Source organism: Callorhinchus milii, unplaced genomic scaffold (genome assembly GCF_018977255.1).
Source record: "Callorhinchus milii isolate IMCB2004 unplaced genomic scaffold, IMCB_Cmil_1.0 Scaffold1, whole genome shotgun sequence".
In the NCBI taxonomy this organism is placed as follows: Eukaryota; Metazoa; Chordata; class Chondrichthyes; order Chimaeriformes; family Callorhinchidae; genus Callorhinchus; species Callorhinchus milii.
The window spans coordinates 48,818,499-48,837,630 of NW_024704742.1; the positions used below are offsets into that span (position 1 = coordinate 48,818,499).

General features: G+C 41.0%; 1 protein-coding gene across 1 annotated transcript in view; it reads left to right on the forward strand.

Moving 5' to 3' along the window:
• The window catches only part of LOC103175895 (LIM and calponin homology domains-containing protein 1), a 199,075-nt gene that overhangs the window by 157,104 nt on the left and 22,839 nt on the right, over positions 1 to 19,132 (forward strand). The window contains 10 exon segments of the mRNA XM_042341561.1: positions 1,747 to 1,873; positions 4,280 to 4,437; positions 5,900 to 6,311; positions 6,834 to 7,073; positions 8,310 to 8,433; positions 9,468 to 9,643; positions 11,131 to 11,192; positions 11,195 to 11,259; positions 14,906 to 14,980; positions 16,325 to 16,353. Coding sequence (XP_042197495.1) covers positions 1,747 to 1,873; positions 4,280 to 4,437; positions 5,900 to 6,311; positions 6,834 to 7,073; positions 8,310 to 8,433; positions 9,468 to 9,643; positions 11,131 to 11,192; positions 11,195 to 11,259; positions 14,906 to 14,980; positions 16,325 to 16,353 — 1,468 coding nt within the window.

The following is a 19,132-nucleotide window of genomic DNA, read 5'->3' on the forward strand; positions in this document are numbered from 1 at the left end:
AATAAAAGAATGTACATTTTCAAAGGCATTTGACAAAGTGTCTCAAATAAAACCAGTTGAGAAAATTAATGCACATGGTTTTTAAAGTAGATTGGAGTCTTGGACAGAGGAAACATGAAGTACCATGGGGAGGGAATTGGGGGTTAGACTTGATAGCTCCTATAAAGTCAGTGGACTGAATTGCCTCCTACAGGTGCAATTTCTATGGGCTGAATGCATGTCACTGTAAATTACACTGGCTCTTATTCTAATTTGTTTCGTAAGGTGCCTGCTGCTCAAAGAGAACAAATGTCATGAATCAAGGCTGCACCAACTCTCAATGGAAATGGAACAGCATGAGCACTGTTAGATTTTCTGTTGTTTTCACACAAGAATGAGGAGACAAATTGTCCATTCATTCATAATCCCTTATCACTTGGTTTATGTGCATCATGTTCCTGTGAGCACAGACAAAGGCAGATACTTCCATAACATCTTCCTGCATATAAGTTTTTTATTCACCCCATATGTTGTGTGACAGTGGTCATATTTTAGCTTGGGAGTGGAGATGGACTTGGCTGATTTGATGATCCATTAAACATTATATTAGCCTGTAGGGTGTTGTGATGAGAAGCTCAAGTCATACAGGGCTGATTGATTTACATTTGTCTTTAACCATAATTTTGTTAATTAAACTGCATGGCTTGTGGCACTTTATTCAGATGACACGCGTTTGAAATGATGTGCGTGTTTCATTCTCACTGTATTTTTTTAAACCCTTCAGAAAATATGGAGACCATACTAGCTTGCACTTTTTGAAGTTTTAACTTTTCATGTCCCTTTCAGATCGTAAATCAGAACAAATAATAAGCAGGAATGCTTTGAGCACTAACCCATCTGTTTTTAACTGAAAACATCAGTGAAAGCAAATCAGGCATAAATTTGTACCACTTTTGTTGCTGGCTCTCCGTTTGTTTCAGATGTAACTCCCTCACAGAAATATCCCGTCTTCAAGATATTCTAGTTCTGAATGGGATCCCATTGGCCATTATCTCGCAATCTGGAACATTTCCCCCTCAATAATCTTTCTCCTTGACGTTTGGGACATTGTTACTCCACACCACTGTTGTAAGAAAGTTTGTGAAAATAAAATCAGATTGATTCAATAATATGGCATTCAATCCTTGAACTAGGATATTTGATTTTTCCTTTTGATTACTGCAATTGTAATGAATGCACTCAGCGCTGGTTGAGGAGATTTGACTAAATCTTAAAAAAAAACTCACATAATCAAACTAGTGTCTGATATAACCTAAGCAGGATAATGGAGAGTTATGTTTCTTTTCCACAGTGGTTTGTGAAAGTACATTTTCTATTTTTCAAGACTTCAGATCTTAACTATACACGTTCATTGACATAGGAACTTCCTGAAAGACTGACTTTTTATTCTTAAGAAAGCAGTTTAGTGTCACAAATTTACATTGAAACAAGTTGTATCTATCACATTGTTGTAAAACTTGCCAGAAGCTTGGTCAATTCCAAATGAATCACATCTATCTTACGACCGAAAGTTGTAGTTGTTTGTCAGTATGATGCTCAGAATGTGTCCTCCTGGTGAGATACAAATTGTCTTCATAGGAAGAGCTGAGGAGTCTTTCACTGCACTTGCACTCCCATAGTGGGGACACGTATTCCTGAAATTACACCATCTCTGGGTGAAAGAGAAAGATTTTGAGAGATTCAGTATGTTTTTCTCCTACCTTGCAGAAGTGTCAGCATGAACGACATGAGGCCTGAAGATGACACTCTGGTGGAGCCGCACAGCAAAGCCCGACATGAGGAAATACGCAACATTCACAATCGGTTGCGTGAGGAACAGGACAAATGGCAAGATGTAAGGCCTGAAACAAAGAGAATCCCCCCTGACAATTCAGTACTTCACTACACTACTGCTAAAACCTTACCAACCCACCTAGCTGCTCTTTCCGCACAGCATGCTTCACGTCCCCCAACTGTTTTCTCCACCATCGGAGATCAGATCTTCAGCCTTTCTGCCACGATCTTCTAGAACTCCTTCCTGGAGTGCCTCCCCCTCACCCTTTTCCTTGCCTCCTTCAAGGTCCGTATCAAGACCTTCCTCTTTGACCGTGACTTCAGTCATCTTCACCCCCACCAAAAACCTTGCCCTCCACTCCTCTTGAATCCTACAACAACAACTTGCATTTATAGAGCAGGGCAGCGACTTGGAGCGCTTAACAGTAGTGGAGGCTGACGCCAAGCCATGGGGAATGAGATGACCGTAAACACGGTTGAAGAAGAAGGTCTTCAGTTAGGATCTAAAAGATTGGAAGGAAGGGGCAAGACGGAGGAATTGGGGAAGAGAGTTCCAAAGCTTTGGGATGTGGTGGCTGAAAGTGAACCCGAGCTCGGGTGCAAACCCTCAAATGTCCAGCTTCTTGGGAAGTCCTCCCTACATGAAAGGCGCCACAAAAATGCAATTTGTTGTTATTCTTGCACGCAAAAAAACTGGATGGAAATGAGATGTTCTCATTTATTCCATGTTTGTTGAAAAAAATCAATATTTTTATTTGTTACAGCAAAATTCTAATTTGTGTGCAGAAAAGACAACAAATCGGGTTTTGATTTTATCAGTAAATTTTCCTTCTGTAAGATCGATCTATTTATTCATGTTCTTGGTTTCTTACTTACTGGAGTTCTGTAGCTCAGTGGTTAGAGCACTCGCCTCGCAAGCAAGAGATCTGGGTTCTTTTCCCGGCAGGGCGAAATGTTTGGCAAGTTTCCTTATTCTACACGCCTCCGTTTACTTAGCAGTAAGTAGGAACCCAGTTGATAGTCGATTGGCGAATCGCTTTTCTGTGAATAGTAATCCCTAAAAAAAACAAAAAAAATAATTTGGTCACTTCAATCCACAACTGTTTGTGGGACTTCAATTTGCCGTGTTTCGCCCACAAGTACACAGTCAATTCACTGTACAATATATTCTGTGAAGCGCTTTGAAACATCCAGAAGACGTGAAAAGCGCTATATCAAATGCAAGGATTACTATTATTATTCAGCTAGCCTCTCGCTGTACTTTCTCACAACTTTCCCCCATTCTCTGACATTCGCTCTTCTCCATAAACCTCCATTCTTCTTTACCAGCTCCTTTTGAGATATTATGTCCCCATTCTTACATAAATCAATTGGTGGTTTAATGTAGAATAATACAGTTCCTTATTCTTGTTAAAATGTCAGCCTGATGGGTCAATTTGCCATTTACTTCATATTCAGAAACCTGAGATATATATGCCCGTTATTGAGTAAAAACATGGGTATGAATTGCTTCACTTATCCACTGCAGGCCAGATTTTCAACTAAATTGGCACAACTGCTATGCTTAGTGATAATGTTTCTCTGGAACACATAAACCCCTTTATGCTCCCTTCCATCCCCAGTACTTGTTAGCACTTCGAATGAGATGTTAAACTGAGGTCTCGTCTGCCTGTTCAGGTTGATGTTAAAGAACCCATGACACTATTCGAAAAGAGAAGGGAGTCTCTCCTGGTGTCCTGGCTAATAATTCCCCCACCCACCCCCAATAAAATTTGTCACTCACTCCATGGCTGCTTACGGGAAATTGCTGTGCACAACTGGCTGCCATGTTTTGCTCACAAAATAGTCAGTGCACTTTACAGTACATCCTGTGAAGTGCTTTGAGATGTCTCAACAGCATTAAAGGCACTACATTCAAATGCAAAAATTATTATTGTTATATGTCATTGAAATTTTTGTGCAGAAGCAAGCGTTTTTGCAGAGCTCTGGGAGCCCATTTATGAGATTCTGGAGCAAGCAGTAAGGTGGATTTGTGGTAAAAATAAAAGACAAACTAAAGGAGCTTTGTCAGCTTCTCTTGACTGCCTCCCTCCCCATCCAGCCTCTGCATAGAATAAATTATCCCCTTCTAAGATTACTGACAACAGGATAAGCTGTGAGGCAATAGCATGTGCTAAAACAAGGTACAAATGTAAGCCTTGTCTGCATTACTGAACAGTGAACTTTCCAATTTCAGTGTAACTGAAAATATTTAAGATGTGCACCAGAGGAGAAGAAAGCTAGGTTTCATGGTGCCAGCCATTGTGTGAAGAAAGTATTCTCTGCTTTTATTTATTTTGCCAACAAAATACAGTCAATGCACTTTACCATTTGTCCCATGAAGCGCTTTGAGATGTCTCCCAATGTGAAAGGTACTGGATAGAATGTAAGGATTATTCTAAAATCCAAAAATGTTTATTTTACCTAGGACCTAGCTCGCTGGAAGAGTCGGAGAAGGAGTGCCTCCCAGGATCTTATCAAACGAAAGGAAGAGCGGGAATTTGTGGAAAAAATAATGAGTGGAGAGCAAAATTTATCTGACAGACGGAAGAGCATCAAAACATACAAGGAAATTGTAGAGGAAAAGTATGTTCTTTGTCATTTTCATATTCTAAACATGTTTTATCAGTGGGCCTCGCTAGGTGGTGGTGATCAGCAGTCAGTTGTATTGGGGTTGGAAAGAGCTTGAATGGGCAAACCACAATATAAATCTTGTGAGGATTACAGACTCAGCACCTCTGGACATATTATGTGTCCATATATGTAACCGTGGTCACCGGTCTTCAAAAACCTTGCTCTGAGATGGTCTTGATTCACCTTTAAAGTTGATTTAAGATGGTGCAGTCTGAAATGACAAGTGCTAAATGCACTGTGACAAAGATTCAAAGGCGCTGCGGCTTAACAGCTGCCGAGAATGGCCATTTTAATGAGGTCAAGGGGAGGTGTGCTGCCCGTGGTTGTTAGCACTGGGATAGGAGCTGAACTGGGAAAGGAGTCATTGTGATAATTGGCACATCACATACCAAGTTTTTTCACCTACAATATGTAATGTGTAAAAGGAAAACCGAGGGAATATAGTTATATTTAGTAGTTAAGCAATTTGTGTGATTGTTTTAAAATAGTTGATTTTTAGACAAGATAAAAAGGTAACGGGGAAAGATGGGGGAGTTGGGATTAGAGTATATAAGTCTGGAGGAGAAGCTGGCACTAGCATAACTTGATGGGCCGAATTGCTTCTTCTGTGCTGTAATTTCCATGAATCCAAAACATTGTATGAGAAGTTTCTAGGTATGAAGCTGATCTAAATTATTATGTGATCTGCAAACCTAATTATCCAGCTGTGTAAAGTGCTTTGAGACGTCCTCCTGACTTGAAAGGCTTTAGAAATATATTTTGCATTATATTGTACGTAGTGTTTTATAAAGGTGATGTGCCACTCCACTCAATTTAACAACCCCAATGCAAACGGTAAGATGCACACTGTACTTTGCATTGCACTGCAAGATCACTGTTCTCTTGGTAGAACTGTCCACCAAGGGGAAGGCAGTGAGAGACTTCTTCATGAAGTTGTTTGCCAAATACGACCTGCTTTTTTATTAGATGCATCTCGTGCAATTTTAAAACTGTGTGGAGGAGAGGAGATTTAAAATGTTTCTCTTTTGTGCTGTCATTTATAATAATAATCCTTACATTTTCTAAAGTGTCTTTCACATGGGGAAAACATCTCAAAGTGCTTCCAGGTATTTACTAGTTGAGCGTAGTAACTGTGTACAGTAAACCTCACATAAGTCATATCAGTTGTGACCATACATTTAATATGACTTCTGCAAAGCATGAGTTATGTCAAACCTGCATAGAATATAAACTCTTGAATAGGACTTGGGCAGATGTACGATTTAGCCAATTATATGATTTATACAGATCAGACTTATGCAAGTTTTGCTGTATGTTGTAGGCGAACACTGGTCAATTTGTGATGAGTATTGTCCTACAAACAGCCATGAAGTGAATGACCAGTCAACTCTATCACTTTGTTTTGACTGTATAGAGAACGCAGAGAGAATGAGCTTCAAGAGGAGTACAAGAAAGCAAGAAACCCTGAAGAAGCTCAAGCCATTCTGAAACGATACTCTCAGAGATTTATCATCAGCGAAGCTGTTCTGGAAAGCTTGCAGTTGCCAAAATGCCTGGAGAGAAGCCAGTCTGTAGATTCGGACTCTTCATCCTCACCAACAAAAGATACTAATGTACTCAAGTACTTACGGCAACAGTCTCTGCCGGCCCAAAAATATACTGCCACAGTCGAAGCAATGATCATTCCCCCCAGCCAATCGCAGCTGAATTTTTCCACAGGGTTAACATCTCCGACCAGAACTGTTGCCTCAAAGGCAGTGCCTATGTTAACTCCCAAGCCTTATTCACAACCAAAAGATTCACAGACGGTGTTGAAATCATTTAAGGTAGGAAAAAAATACCCATGTAACTTTACAGTCATCAGGCTTTATCTCATGGTCTGGGCTGGATTAGCACCCAGGCCCGACTGTGTACCCAAAGCCCCAACTATTTTAAATTTACGAAGAGGAAATAAAAACTTAAATATTGTATAATAGCTTGGCTGTCTCCACCTCAGAGGACCATGTAGCAAAAGGCACTTGCGGAAGCAATGAACCTATCAGATAACTAAGTGAATGAAATGATTGCCTCTTTTGCTGAAAAAGCTACTTAAGAGTCATTCATATTTGGCCCTGAATAAGTGTTATTTTATTTACATTTGGTTTTAACATATCATGTTTTGTAATTCACATTTTTACGAGAATTGTATATTTTCTTGAGGTTACATTCAATAAGGTACAGATTTCAAATTTGCAATTTGTAGGATACTCGTTTCTGATTTGATGACCTTGCAAAAACTTCAGAGTGTTGTTTCACAGATCTGGGGTGAGGGGAACTGACGATCTAATCTTAATTCTTTTTCTTTGTAGGTAGACGGAAAAATTAAGATGAATGGAGAAACCAGCCCGACATTTACCAGAGTTGAAGGGAAAGAATGCACATCTGTGGTTTCTGCTCTATCCCTTACCAAATCACAGATGTTTGAAGGTGTAACACAAGTGGACTGCCACCCATTAATATCACAGACTGATGATGGCAAGCTTGCGGCCAGACCTGAACTTGTGAATTGTCTTTCAGTCAACAACAAGGAGAATAAAGCTACAGAGAAGGTAATGCTGGAATTTAATAACAAGCGGCTCCTGTCAGAATGCTTTGCCTTAGTCCCTTTGGCACCACTCTTAAGATCTGGCCTTGCTGATCTTCTAATCAAGGATCCTTTATGTTGCCAGGTTTAAGAAAAGGATAAATACTGTGATGTGAATTCAGCTGTTTGTAACAGTTTGGGGTCATGACTACATTCATGAACCAATGGCACATTTCTGGTCCAAAGCTTCAAACCCTTCAAACTCAATTGGAAAGCTGTCATCATTTATTTACTGTAAACAACATCCGTTGACAGCGGGTAGCTGCCAAATGATGTCAGTCTCACAATGTGTTTGTGCATGTTGTTTAAGGAGCATTACTTTACAGTAAAGTAACGTACAGTAATGCTTCGAGACATCCTCCTGATGTGAAAGGCACTGTTTCAGTTGCAAAGATTATTACAACAACTTGGCTTTATATAGCACCCTTCATGCACGATAGCTTCTCGGTGCGAAAAATTGGGATTAATTAATCCTGCTGAGGAAGAGAGAGAGAGAGCACAGCTATTAGAATTATTAGGCCTAGAAATACACATTCACTGCATTTCACAGAAACTTTGTGAAGTGTTTTGAGATGCCCTGTCTAGGTGCTATATCTAATACAAAGTGCGAAATGCAAAGCTTACCATTTTAACTAGGATTGTTTTTTGTTGAGTTAAACTTCATTTCCATTAACTGGCACTTCAATGCTGCGGATCACTAAGTGATGGTTTGGGCTTGGACAACGTGATGGAGTATGTGGATAAATGAACACCACAGGCTGTAACTTTCACCCCATTATGTTCAGGCTGAAACTTTTTTATATAGCACATGATGTTCTTAATTCTTCATCCAAATTTTTTGAGAGTTATTTGATGCAATAGCGAATTCTCTTGTATCTGCTACTCTGTGGGGAATTTATTTCCTTATCTCTAGTCCTAGCTACAATATAACTTTTTAATTTCAAACATAGCATTTCATTCTACTCTCACTGTGTAAGCCAAATATCCTACTCGCATCACAGCATTTTAAAGATCTTTATCAGGTCACCCCCTCACACTCCCTGTGTGTTTTTTCTAATGAAAACACATTTGATCTTCACGGTAACTTTATTCTGTAACTGATCACTCCTTGTGTGTGCACATTATGTACTTTCATTGTGGTGGAGATGTTTTGAGTTATGTTGGAATTTCTCACCACTAATCTGTGGCTGCTTTCCTCTAGGAGGGCACTGAGACGTCAGTCAGTATTGCCATCACGCAAAAGATAAGCACAGAGGAGAAATCTGACTCGAACTTGTCCTGTAATGAGATTGAAAGACAGATTGCAGTGGACGCAGCACAAGAAGGTATGAGGCTTATTTTCAAACAATCGTAAAGAAGCTTCTAAGTCAGCGTGCCCTGATGTGATATTGTACAAGTTTGGACTTTCTTCAATTAACTGTTTTCAGAACAAATTGCTTTGCTTCTATAAGACATTTTTCACATGTTTGTATTTTAAATTAGATCTTGGAATTTGTTTGAAAGTACTAGAGAAACAATTTTGTTTGGGGTTTCTATAAATGTGCATCTGATTGTGTTACCGACATGCATATGTGCTTGCGTAATGTTGGTCATCATGACAAACTAGTGATTATTCGCCTTGGAAGGGACGTAAGTAGGGTTTCCTTGGAGATGAGCTGTCACTCTTCTGTGGTGGTCTTGGTTGTCTAACTCGCCAACCTGCATCTAGTATTTTACACTATGAGTGGGGGATGGGGGTGGATCATCCCTGCAGGAAAAGAGTGTGCATTCCATCCCAGACACAGAGACATTTTCATGCTTAAGTTGCATACATATGTGAAGCTGTCAGTCTGAGTTGGATACTCTTAAGCATGGTGATTGGTTCCCGCAGATGTCAGACAGCCGTCTGACCAAAAAAATCCATTCCTATTTGCCAATGATCTCGATTTTTCTTTTTGATCAGCCCAGTGTCTGACACACGAGGAAACCTATCATTATACTTAAGAGTATCCGAACCAAACTACTGATTATTTAAAGGGAATTTTCTGCCCAACAATCCTGCAGATAAAATTGGTCATTTTACTTCATCGCTGTTTGTGGCACATTGTTATGCTGCTGTGTTGACCTACAAAATACACAGTCACTACAAAGCGCTTTAAGACTCCTACAGATATGAAAGACTCTTATCAAATACAAGGATGTTTTACTGAGATTTCATGGATTGAAATGTCTTCCCAAGGAAGGAACTGTCAGTTAAGGCAAGGACCTAAATGGAGCCTGGATCTATGAAACTGACAAATGAAAGATAAAGGCATTGGAAAGACTTGGTTGTTCTGAAAGACAAACTCATTTAGGTTTAAACAATTTTACTTCATGGCAGATTGTAAGGAAGACCATCGATGTTATTCAGAAACATCAACTCCACATGATGTGTTTTCAAGCAATTTGGATCCAAAGAATGCAATTGTGACTGAAGGGGTCACTGATAAAAGTGTCTCCTTAAATCATGAAGGGGAAGAGCCCAGGGAGAGTGCACAGAAGTGGCATGTACAAGAGGTAAATACAGATTCACAATCACAATAGAGGATTGGACGAGGAAGTCCCTTTGCCCCATTTTATTTCATCCTTCCAGAATACCCTGTTATAATAATGACTGTTTGTGGGACACTGCTGTGCACAATTGGCTGTCACATTTCGCTCACAAAATATACAGTCATATCACTTTACAGTATATTCTGTGATGCGCTTTAAGACGTCTTGAAGACGTGATAAGGAGTTAAATCAAATGCAAGTATTATTATTACCCATTTTTATCTTTTTCCCATTACAGATTCAAGCTGTTTCCTAAGTGATTTGGTCTTTACCATCCTTCCTGAAAACCCACCTCCAGCAGTTAATCACCCTCTGAAACACTTTCTAGTGTCTGTATTGCGATTGCCTCGTGATATTTAACATGTACCCCATTATGCTGCTGCCCTGGGAAAGCTAAAAATATTCTTTTGGGTGTACTTTCATTATCCCATTTATCATCTTATGTACCCTGTACACAAGATGTACAGGATACATAAGATGAACCCTCGTGGAGTCCTGTAGCTCAGTGGTTAGAGCACTCGCTTTGCAAGCGAGAGACCTGAGTTCAATTCTAGGCAGAGCGAAACCTTGGGCAAATTTTCTTACTCCACACGCCTAATAATAATCCCTCCAAAACCAAAAACAATAATAAATTGGTCATTTTCAATCCATGACTGTTTGTGGGACATTGCTGTGCGCAATTGGCTGCCGCGTTCGCCCACAAATATACAGTCAATTCACTTTACAGTGTGTTCTGTGAAGCGCTTTGGGACGTCCTCCCGACGTGAAAAGCGCTATATCAAATGCAAGGATTATTATTATTAAGATGGTGTCTTAGCTTAGTGGTTGGAGCACTCGCCTTGCAAGCGAGAGACTGGGGTTCGATTCCCAGCAGGGCGATATGTTGGACAAGTTTCCTGACTCCACATGACCTAGCAGTAAGTAGGAACCGGATTTTTAGTTGATTGGCGGATCGCTTTTCTGAGGGTAATAATTCCTTCAAAAAAAATAATAATAATTGGTCACTTCACTGCATGACTCGCCACGTTTCGCCCACAAAATATACAGTCAATTCACTTTATAGTATATTCTGTGATGAGCTTTGAGACATCTCGAAGACATGATAAGGAGCTATATCAAATGCAAGGATTATTATTACCCCTAAAAGGTTTCCTCGGTCACGTTTTTTTAAGGCTGAAGAGGCTTAGATTATCCAGCCAGACTTAGATTATTCAGATGAAGTCCCTGATTTCAAAAGCTGTTTATTAAAATTTCTGGTTGTGTTGCAATAAGATATTTTCTTAAATAAGGGAAAACTTGCAGATTTTTGTTGGGGTTTTCCAAATTCCAGTTTTGTTTCTCCAGACTAACTCGTTGCAGAGCAATGCATTTTTTATGAGCAGAAAGCCAACCTTATCTGATGAAGCTTATAAGACAGCTCGAGGTTATTCATTGTGTTTTAAACAAAACAGATGTTGAACCAGGGATACTTCAACAAGATAAAGCAGGTGATGCGCTGGACTCAGCTCAGAGAATAAAAAATCCTGACAGTGAACTGGACGACAAGAACCATCAGCCTGCAGATGTTGCTGAACTTCAAGGTGAGGCACAATGAAGCACAGAGAAGAGAAGTTGTTGAGATAATTACTACAGTCTTCATTCCATCCAAGGGATAAAAAATTAACGGTGTGTTCCTATGGATGCAGTGTACTTTGTTCAAAAATATTGCTTTGATTTTAAAAACATTCTACGCTCATCCATGCACTGTTGCAGGCATCCTTACTCCAATGTGTCCAGTAACCTGACTGAAAGGTGACAATACTCCTTCATCTGGGAGGCTGGCACATTCAATAGAAAGGCCTGACCTTTGAATCATTGGCCAACCCGGTTGAATGAAAGTTCTCTGCCACTTATTATATGTATTACTCACTTAAAAATAACAGTTGCAAACATAAAAATCTAAGCAATATATGATCCCTGGATCCTTGGTCGATAGCGTTTGCTGAGGTTTGTGGTATTTGAACAGTCATAGAATTCAGTTTGGGAAATGAAATTGTCACAGGTGCCCCACACTTGAAGTGCTCATGAATTATACAGGAATGATTGGGAAATGATTATCTAGAAAGTTACAGCACAGAAATAGGCTGTTTGGCCTAATTAGTTTGTATGGTGTGGTTATACAAGGTTGGGCGAGGGGTTTCCACCCCTTCTCATTATCCCTCTGTTCCCACTGGATGATAGGTATATTTTATCAATGTGGATTTTATATATTTTTTGCTGAAAGTAATTTCATAAAAAGGTAAGCAATTTTGCTGCAACATTTGTTTTCACAATTCACAGGGATTTACACCATTAAACAGTCCTTATTTCAGTGACAAACACCATTTTTATGTGCTTCATGCGTGAATTGAAAGCTGTTAGCATTCACATTATAATTCAGGGATAAGGACAATTACATCCTTAATTCAGTGCACTTAAATTAAATCACAGGAAAGTGTTATTTTAAATATGCAGAAGATCAATCCTGTGTTACTTACGTGACAAGTATCACAATTGTAGAATGAAGGACAATTTTTACAACATCTAATTGTCTCAACTACAGTATATTTAAGGAAGATTTAAAAATACCCTTTTTCAGATAATGACCTGTTCACAGCTTTAGCTAGGAATTGGAGATTTTCTTTAGATAGTCTACACATTACAAACTATATAGCTGATAACCATCAGTCCTTGAACTGTCTCTCCATAGAGAGACAAGAGACGAGTATTTTTCTTCTGAAATCTCATGTTATAGATCACGTTTCTTTATAGTTATCAATGATAACTATAATTATGGTTCCAGAGAGATAACAGTGGGAAAATTGTAGTTATCAATGATATTTTAGCCAACAGTCTTCCAGATTAAAAATGTAATTCACTTCAGGGCATTTGTGTGACAATAACAACTTGCACTTATATAGCACACTCCACCACACAGATTAGCGTCTCAGAGCACTTAATTAAATGAATGTAACAAACTTTGAATTGCTTTAAGTGCATGGATTTTCTAAGCTTCACTGATTACGCTTAAAGATCCATTATCTGTTTGTGTGACATTACTGTGTGCAAGTTGGCTGCCGCAACTGTCTGCAAAAGCACAGTCATTACACTTTATAGAAAACTCTGAAGTGCTTTGAGGCATTTTAATACATCAAATGCCTGGTTTATTCTATTAATAGCAATTTAAAAATATTTCAAATAATGAGATTTATGTTACTTGTGCTATTTTTCATGACACGTTAATTGTATTGTAACCGACTGAATGGTACTTAGAATTTCAGTTCACCAGAGTGAATAGATATGATGCTGATTATTTTTTACCTTTTCCCCCCCATCTTCATTTGTCCTATAGCTCAGTGGTTAGAGTACTCGCCTTGCAAGCGAGACACCTGGGTTCAATTCTAGGCAGGGCGAAACCTTGGGCAAATTTCCTTACTCCGCACGCCTAATAATAATCCCTCCAAAGCAAAAACAATAGTAAATTGGTCATTTTCAATCCATGACTGTTTGTGGGACACTGCTGTGCGCAATTGGCTGCCGCGTTTTGCCCACAAATATACCGTCAATTCACTTTACAGCATATTCTGTGAAGCGCTTTGAGACGTCGAGAAGACGTGAAAAGCGTTATATCAAAATGCAAGGATTATTATTATTATGATTGATACAAGCTAAGGTTCCATGAATACTGTAAGGCTCTTATATCTCCCCAATTGTCCAGTCTCTAAGTGTGACCCAAGAAAGTGAGTTTCATCAGGTTATCAGACCATGGGAGATTTGTGCTTAACTGTGGTGTTAAGCACAAATCTGTCCACATTCAATATAGTTTCCATGAGGAATAATGGATTGTGAAGCAGAGTGGGGATTCTAGTTTATTTCTATTCTAAACTCTAACAAATTGTAGCAGTCTTCTCAGTGGCGTGGTTTAGAACAGCCAACTCACTGCAGACGAGCAGTAACGGATCTTCCTGCAATTATTATAGTAAGAGCAGGATAGTTACAAATCCAACCTACTAGAAGATTGAACAAGGTGGATGCATAAGAAATTACTTCTGAAAACCTGGAACAATAAAAGGCCGTTCTGCCCATTAAGGCTGCTCCCTCCACACCTCCTGCATGACTAGCCTAGCTTTGCACCCTCCTTGGTTCATCTCCAATTTCAAGGTAACTGTGCATTATATTAAGTGAAATGTGATGTGTAAACCGTGCTTCGGGCATTATTTTACATCCCAATATAAGAATCCTTAGTCAGTGGTGTGATTTACAATGTATTTATTAAATATTGAACACCAAATAAGAGGCTGAATTGGGTAAAGTTTTGCACTGGATTTAGGTATTTAATAATGGAGTCTAATTTGTAGTCTGGGCTAACAACCCATGGGGGAACATTTGTCGATTCAATTACCCATGTGCAAACACATACAGGTCTCCCTAATTATGTGACTAACAACTAATGAAAAGAATTATAGAATCACCTGAATTCTTTGCATTAACTGTTAATATGGAGACCTGTAGCTCAGTGGTTAGAGCCCTCGCCTCGCCAACGAGAGAGATGCCCGGGCAGGGCGAAAGGTTGGGCAAGTTTCCTAACTCCACACACTTCTGCTTACCTAGCAGTAAGCAGAAATTCGGTTGTTAGTTGATTGGCGGATCGCTTTTCCAGGGGTAATAATCCCTACAAATAAATAATTTTTAAAAAAAATATTATTTGGTCACTCAATCTATGACTGTTGGTGGAACACTGCTGTGTCCAATTGGCTCCATAGTTTCAACCATAAATTATACAGTCAATTCACTTTACAGTATATTCCGTGAAGCGCTTTGAGATGTCTTGAAGATGTGATAAGGCGCTATATCAAATGCAAGGATTATTATTATTAATTAAAGAGATGTGGAGTTCCCTCACTGAGTTTACGCATGATTAACCTAAGCCGCAAATTAGAACCCGTTATCTCTATGAAACTTCAAACTGTAGCTGAAATTGTGGACCCAAATTGTGTATGCTACAATCCTAGATCCATAATAACTGTTTTTACTCCAAATCTTAGATTGTCACATATGCAATACAAATACGAACCTTTGAAATGGGCGTGCAAAGTTCAGATATGTTCTCATATCTTAAGTTCCCAGAAACAAATAGTAGCATTTTGTTGAAAGACATTCTTTTATGATTTTTGTTCCTCTTTTATTTTGCTCTGTTACCTACCATAGAGCCACCTAACCCTGCCAGTGTTCCGCTTACAGTTCGGAACTCCTGGCGACGCTCAGAGTTTTTCTCACAGTCAGGTAAAATAAATGCTCTGCAGTTTCCTCCTTTTGGTTTGCTTCCTTGTTCCTGGGAATGCTTTGGGATACACTAATGATCACACGAGTCACCTTCATTCCCTGCTTTCCTGGACTTGCCTGAATCATCATCTACTGCATAGTTGCCAATGTACACCAAGCCAATAGGATCATAACAATTGTTACCTCCATTCTATTAAGCACCATATGGTTCCTAGCATTATTACTAACTATATTAAGGGATATGCTTCATTGCATTCAATAGGCTTTTCCCATTTTCGTACGTTAAAATCTTCTGGGCTCCAGATAACGGCAGAAATCAGACCTTCTCCCATGAGGTACAGGATAGGTGTCAATACTGTCTACCCATTGCTAAGCTTTCCAGTTCTTGTGTTTGTTGGTTAGTTTAAAGGATAATGTGTACATCATGTTTTGTGATTATCAGATGTCTCACTTCTGTCTCACATCATGTAATTTGCTTTTGTTTCCAATGCCATTTGGCAGCCCACAAAGCACAGTATGTAACTTGGTGAGGTTGGCAACTATGCACAATGCAAACTCTCCAAACTTGGGACGCAGATATGTTCACCCTACTAACTTGCTTGTTTTCCTATTTCAGGTGGCAAAAATAATTAGCAGGCGGCTAAATAAGAATTAGAACAGGATGTTGTCATCCCACAAATGTTCTAAGATCCAGAGCTGTGTTTTTAAAGTGGCTTAATATAGAACCTGCTGGTTATCACAAACAGCCGATAGTAGACTTCAGCTCTGCGCCTCGCTTTCTTTTCCATCACTTGCTCCTCAGCGGCCATCCCTGGAAATCATTCTGTTGGTGGCGGGTGGTGTATAATTAATTAGTCCTTTGTGTCCTTTTGTTGCTAATGTATGAAGGAAGCCTAGATTTCTGCCTGCCCATCAATGACGCCAACGTTTTCATTTGGTCCATGGCTGATGGCAGTAAGTGCGACTGAATAATCAGATCTCATTCGTCTCTCACCAACCTCATTTGTGTTCCATAATGCACTTAGCATGACGCTGTCTGTCAGCGGCAAGCGATTCACATGATGCAAGTTACACGATATGTCAAGGAAGGGACACGGTGTAAGTCTGTCATATGTGACCTGGCATCAGAGTGACATCTGCTGGCTCTTTGTAGTCATTGCATGTGTTTGGCCAGAGTAGCTGGACATGGGACATAGCAGAATGGTAACATTCACAAAACAATTACGTTGTCTAAAATCTCCTCAACGTGCCAAGACCAATTGCATGGGTGTCTTTTATGGGCAGGTACAAACTCGTTCCCCTGAATGTTAATCTGTTGTGATAAATCTTTTCTTTAACTTTCAGCTGAAATGGAGGCCAAAGAAAATTTAAATGTAAGTAAAGAACATTTTGTTGTATGTTAGATATGAAATTGTCTTTAATGAGGCACAATTTGTGAATCTAATACCAGCAATGTGTTCAAGGGTATACTTGATCCAATGTTGTCGTGTGACTGGCACTTCTGTGGTCACCGATTAACAAATCTTTTTACCAATTTGTTCCACGTTTAAAAACAACTTTGACGAGAAGGGTTTTGAAGATTGTGAATTGAGTGATGATAAAGAATTTGTGGTTAAAGCAAGCTAGTGCTGCATGAGAGGTTCAAATTGATGCCCACTGAGACTTACCTTTCTTCTGCCTCTGTGGAACCACAGAGCCTCTGGGCGTCCTCCCGCAATGACCTATCCTCCTCGGTCACCCTTCTTCACAGCTCCCTCTCCTCCACTCTCGATTCTCTCGCTCCCCTCTCTTCCCGAACCGTCTCCTACTCACGCAAATTACCTTGGTACACCAGCCACCTCCGCTCCCTTAAAGCCCAGGCGTATTCCGCTGAGCGCACCTGGCTTAAATCAAACCCGACTGTCCATCGGCAGATTTAGCTGGACCTTGTCAAATCCTACCGCTCTGCCATCATCTCCGCTTAATCTTTGTTCTACTCCAAGACAATCTTGGAGGCTAAGGACAACCCTGGGCTCCTCTTCTCCATCATGAACCAGCTCCTCCGCCCACCCTCTCACGTCTCACTCATCCTCACCTCAAATGCCAACTGCGAGGCGATGCTGGACTTCCTCAAATCCAAAGTTGAGGGAATCTGCTCAAGCCTTCTCTGCCCTTCCATCTACTACACCCTCCCCATCTTCTCCTCCCATCCCAGCCCCTACCCACCCCTTCCTCCACATCTTTGAACATGTCTCCCCCTCCTCTCTCATCACCACCATAACCCATATGAAACCCACCACCTGCTCCCTGGACCCCATCCCTACCCCTCTCCTTACCTCCCAGCTTCACCTCCTTGCCGCTCTACTCACTGACATCGTTAACCTCTCCCTGTCCTCTGGTACTGTTCCCACCCCTTTAAAAAACACTGACTCCAATGACTCCAGGACCACTGCTGTGCTGACAGAATGTCTGTTAGACATCAAGTCCTGGATGAGAATTATCTTTCTTCAGTGGAATGTCAACAAGACCGAGGCTCTCCTGATTGGCTCCGGTCAGCGCCTCCACACCTCAGACGCTGAGAGTATCACCATCCATGGTTGCACACTCCACCTCACTGAGCCAGTCCGGAACCTTGGGGTCTTGTTTGACCCTCAACATCCTTTCTCCCCCACATCTGCACCATGTCCCAGTCTGCCTTCCCCCACCTCCACAACGTCGCCCGGCTCTGACAGTCTCACACCGCAGGGCGCCGATACCCTCATACACACCCTCATTACATCGAGGCTCAACTGTGCCGACTCACTGCTTGTCGGCCTCCCCAACTCCTCCCTCCACAGGCTGCAGATCATCCAAAACTCTGCAGCCCGTGCCCTCTCCTGCACCAGGCTCCGAGACCCTATCACGCCCATCCTCGCCCAACTCCACTGACTTCCCATCACACAGAGGATACAGTTCGAGATCTTGGTCCTCACCTTCAAAGCCCTCCATGGCCTTGCTCCCCCCTATCTCTCCGACCTCTTAACCCCCTACCATCCTGTTGGCTCCCTCCACTCAGCGGTCTCCGGCCTGCTTCACGTACCCCGCCTTGTTCGCCCCACTATCGGCAGGCGGGCCTTCCACCACTCTGCACCCACTCTCTGGAACTCATTCCGCAGTCCATCCGTCTCACCCCCTCCCTCGCCACCTTCAAGACCCACCTCAAGACCCTCCTCTTCGCCCGTACTTTCGATCTCCCTGCTTACCCCCCTGCCCTCCACCCTCCCCCACCCTGACCCTCAGCTCGGGTCCGTAACTCTGTCTGTCCAGTGCCTTAGGACATCCTCCCGACGTGAAAGGCGCTTTACAAATGCAATTTTTTTGTTGTTTGTTGTTGTTGTTTGTTCTTTTAAGTGTCTTTGACAAAGTAGGCTCAGATCAGGATCTTGTCCTGAGAGGCACTGTGTGCTGGATGGCTCAGTGCATTGATGATGTAGCGCCATCTGCCTCTAGAGGCACATATTCACTTGCAGTATATGCTATCTATCTACACTCTCAATTACTGTACGTCCAGTTCAGCACATGCCGTACTGGAACTGTCATGTCTGCACTTCTCACACCTTCCACGTGATTAAGTGATCAGTAAGAGGCAAGGCAACACTTGTACATTATCAAGCTCATGACTACCTCCAGTGAACTCAGAACCTCTCCAACAATGAAAGCCTTCAGAGGGACATTAGAATAATGGGAACGGGAGCAAGCACAAAGATTGTGGAAGTTGGGAGCTGAACAAAAGTGTCACCAAACCAAGGTCTCTCCTGTCTCCACTACACTCCTACTGCTGATCTTTCAATCACCTTCTTGGGCAGCTGATAGGATCCCTCCTCTCCTGCAAGACTGAGATAATCAGACCGTCATTACAATAGTGATTAGAATGTTCATTTGATATTGCACTTTATCACTGCAATGTCTGAAACACTTTGAATGATGCATTTCAATAGCTGGTAAATGTAGGCAAACGTGCTAGCTAATCTGCACTAGTAAATTCCCACAAACAATGAATGACTACCTTTACACACTTTTTTTGAATTGGATAATAGAGAAATGAACATTTGCTAGTGATACTGGGAGAACTCGTTGCTCTCTAAAATAGTCCTATTTCTAACAATGCAGCAATTCGTTCAGTACTGGGTTATA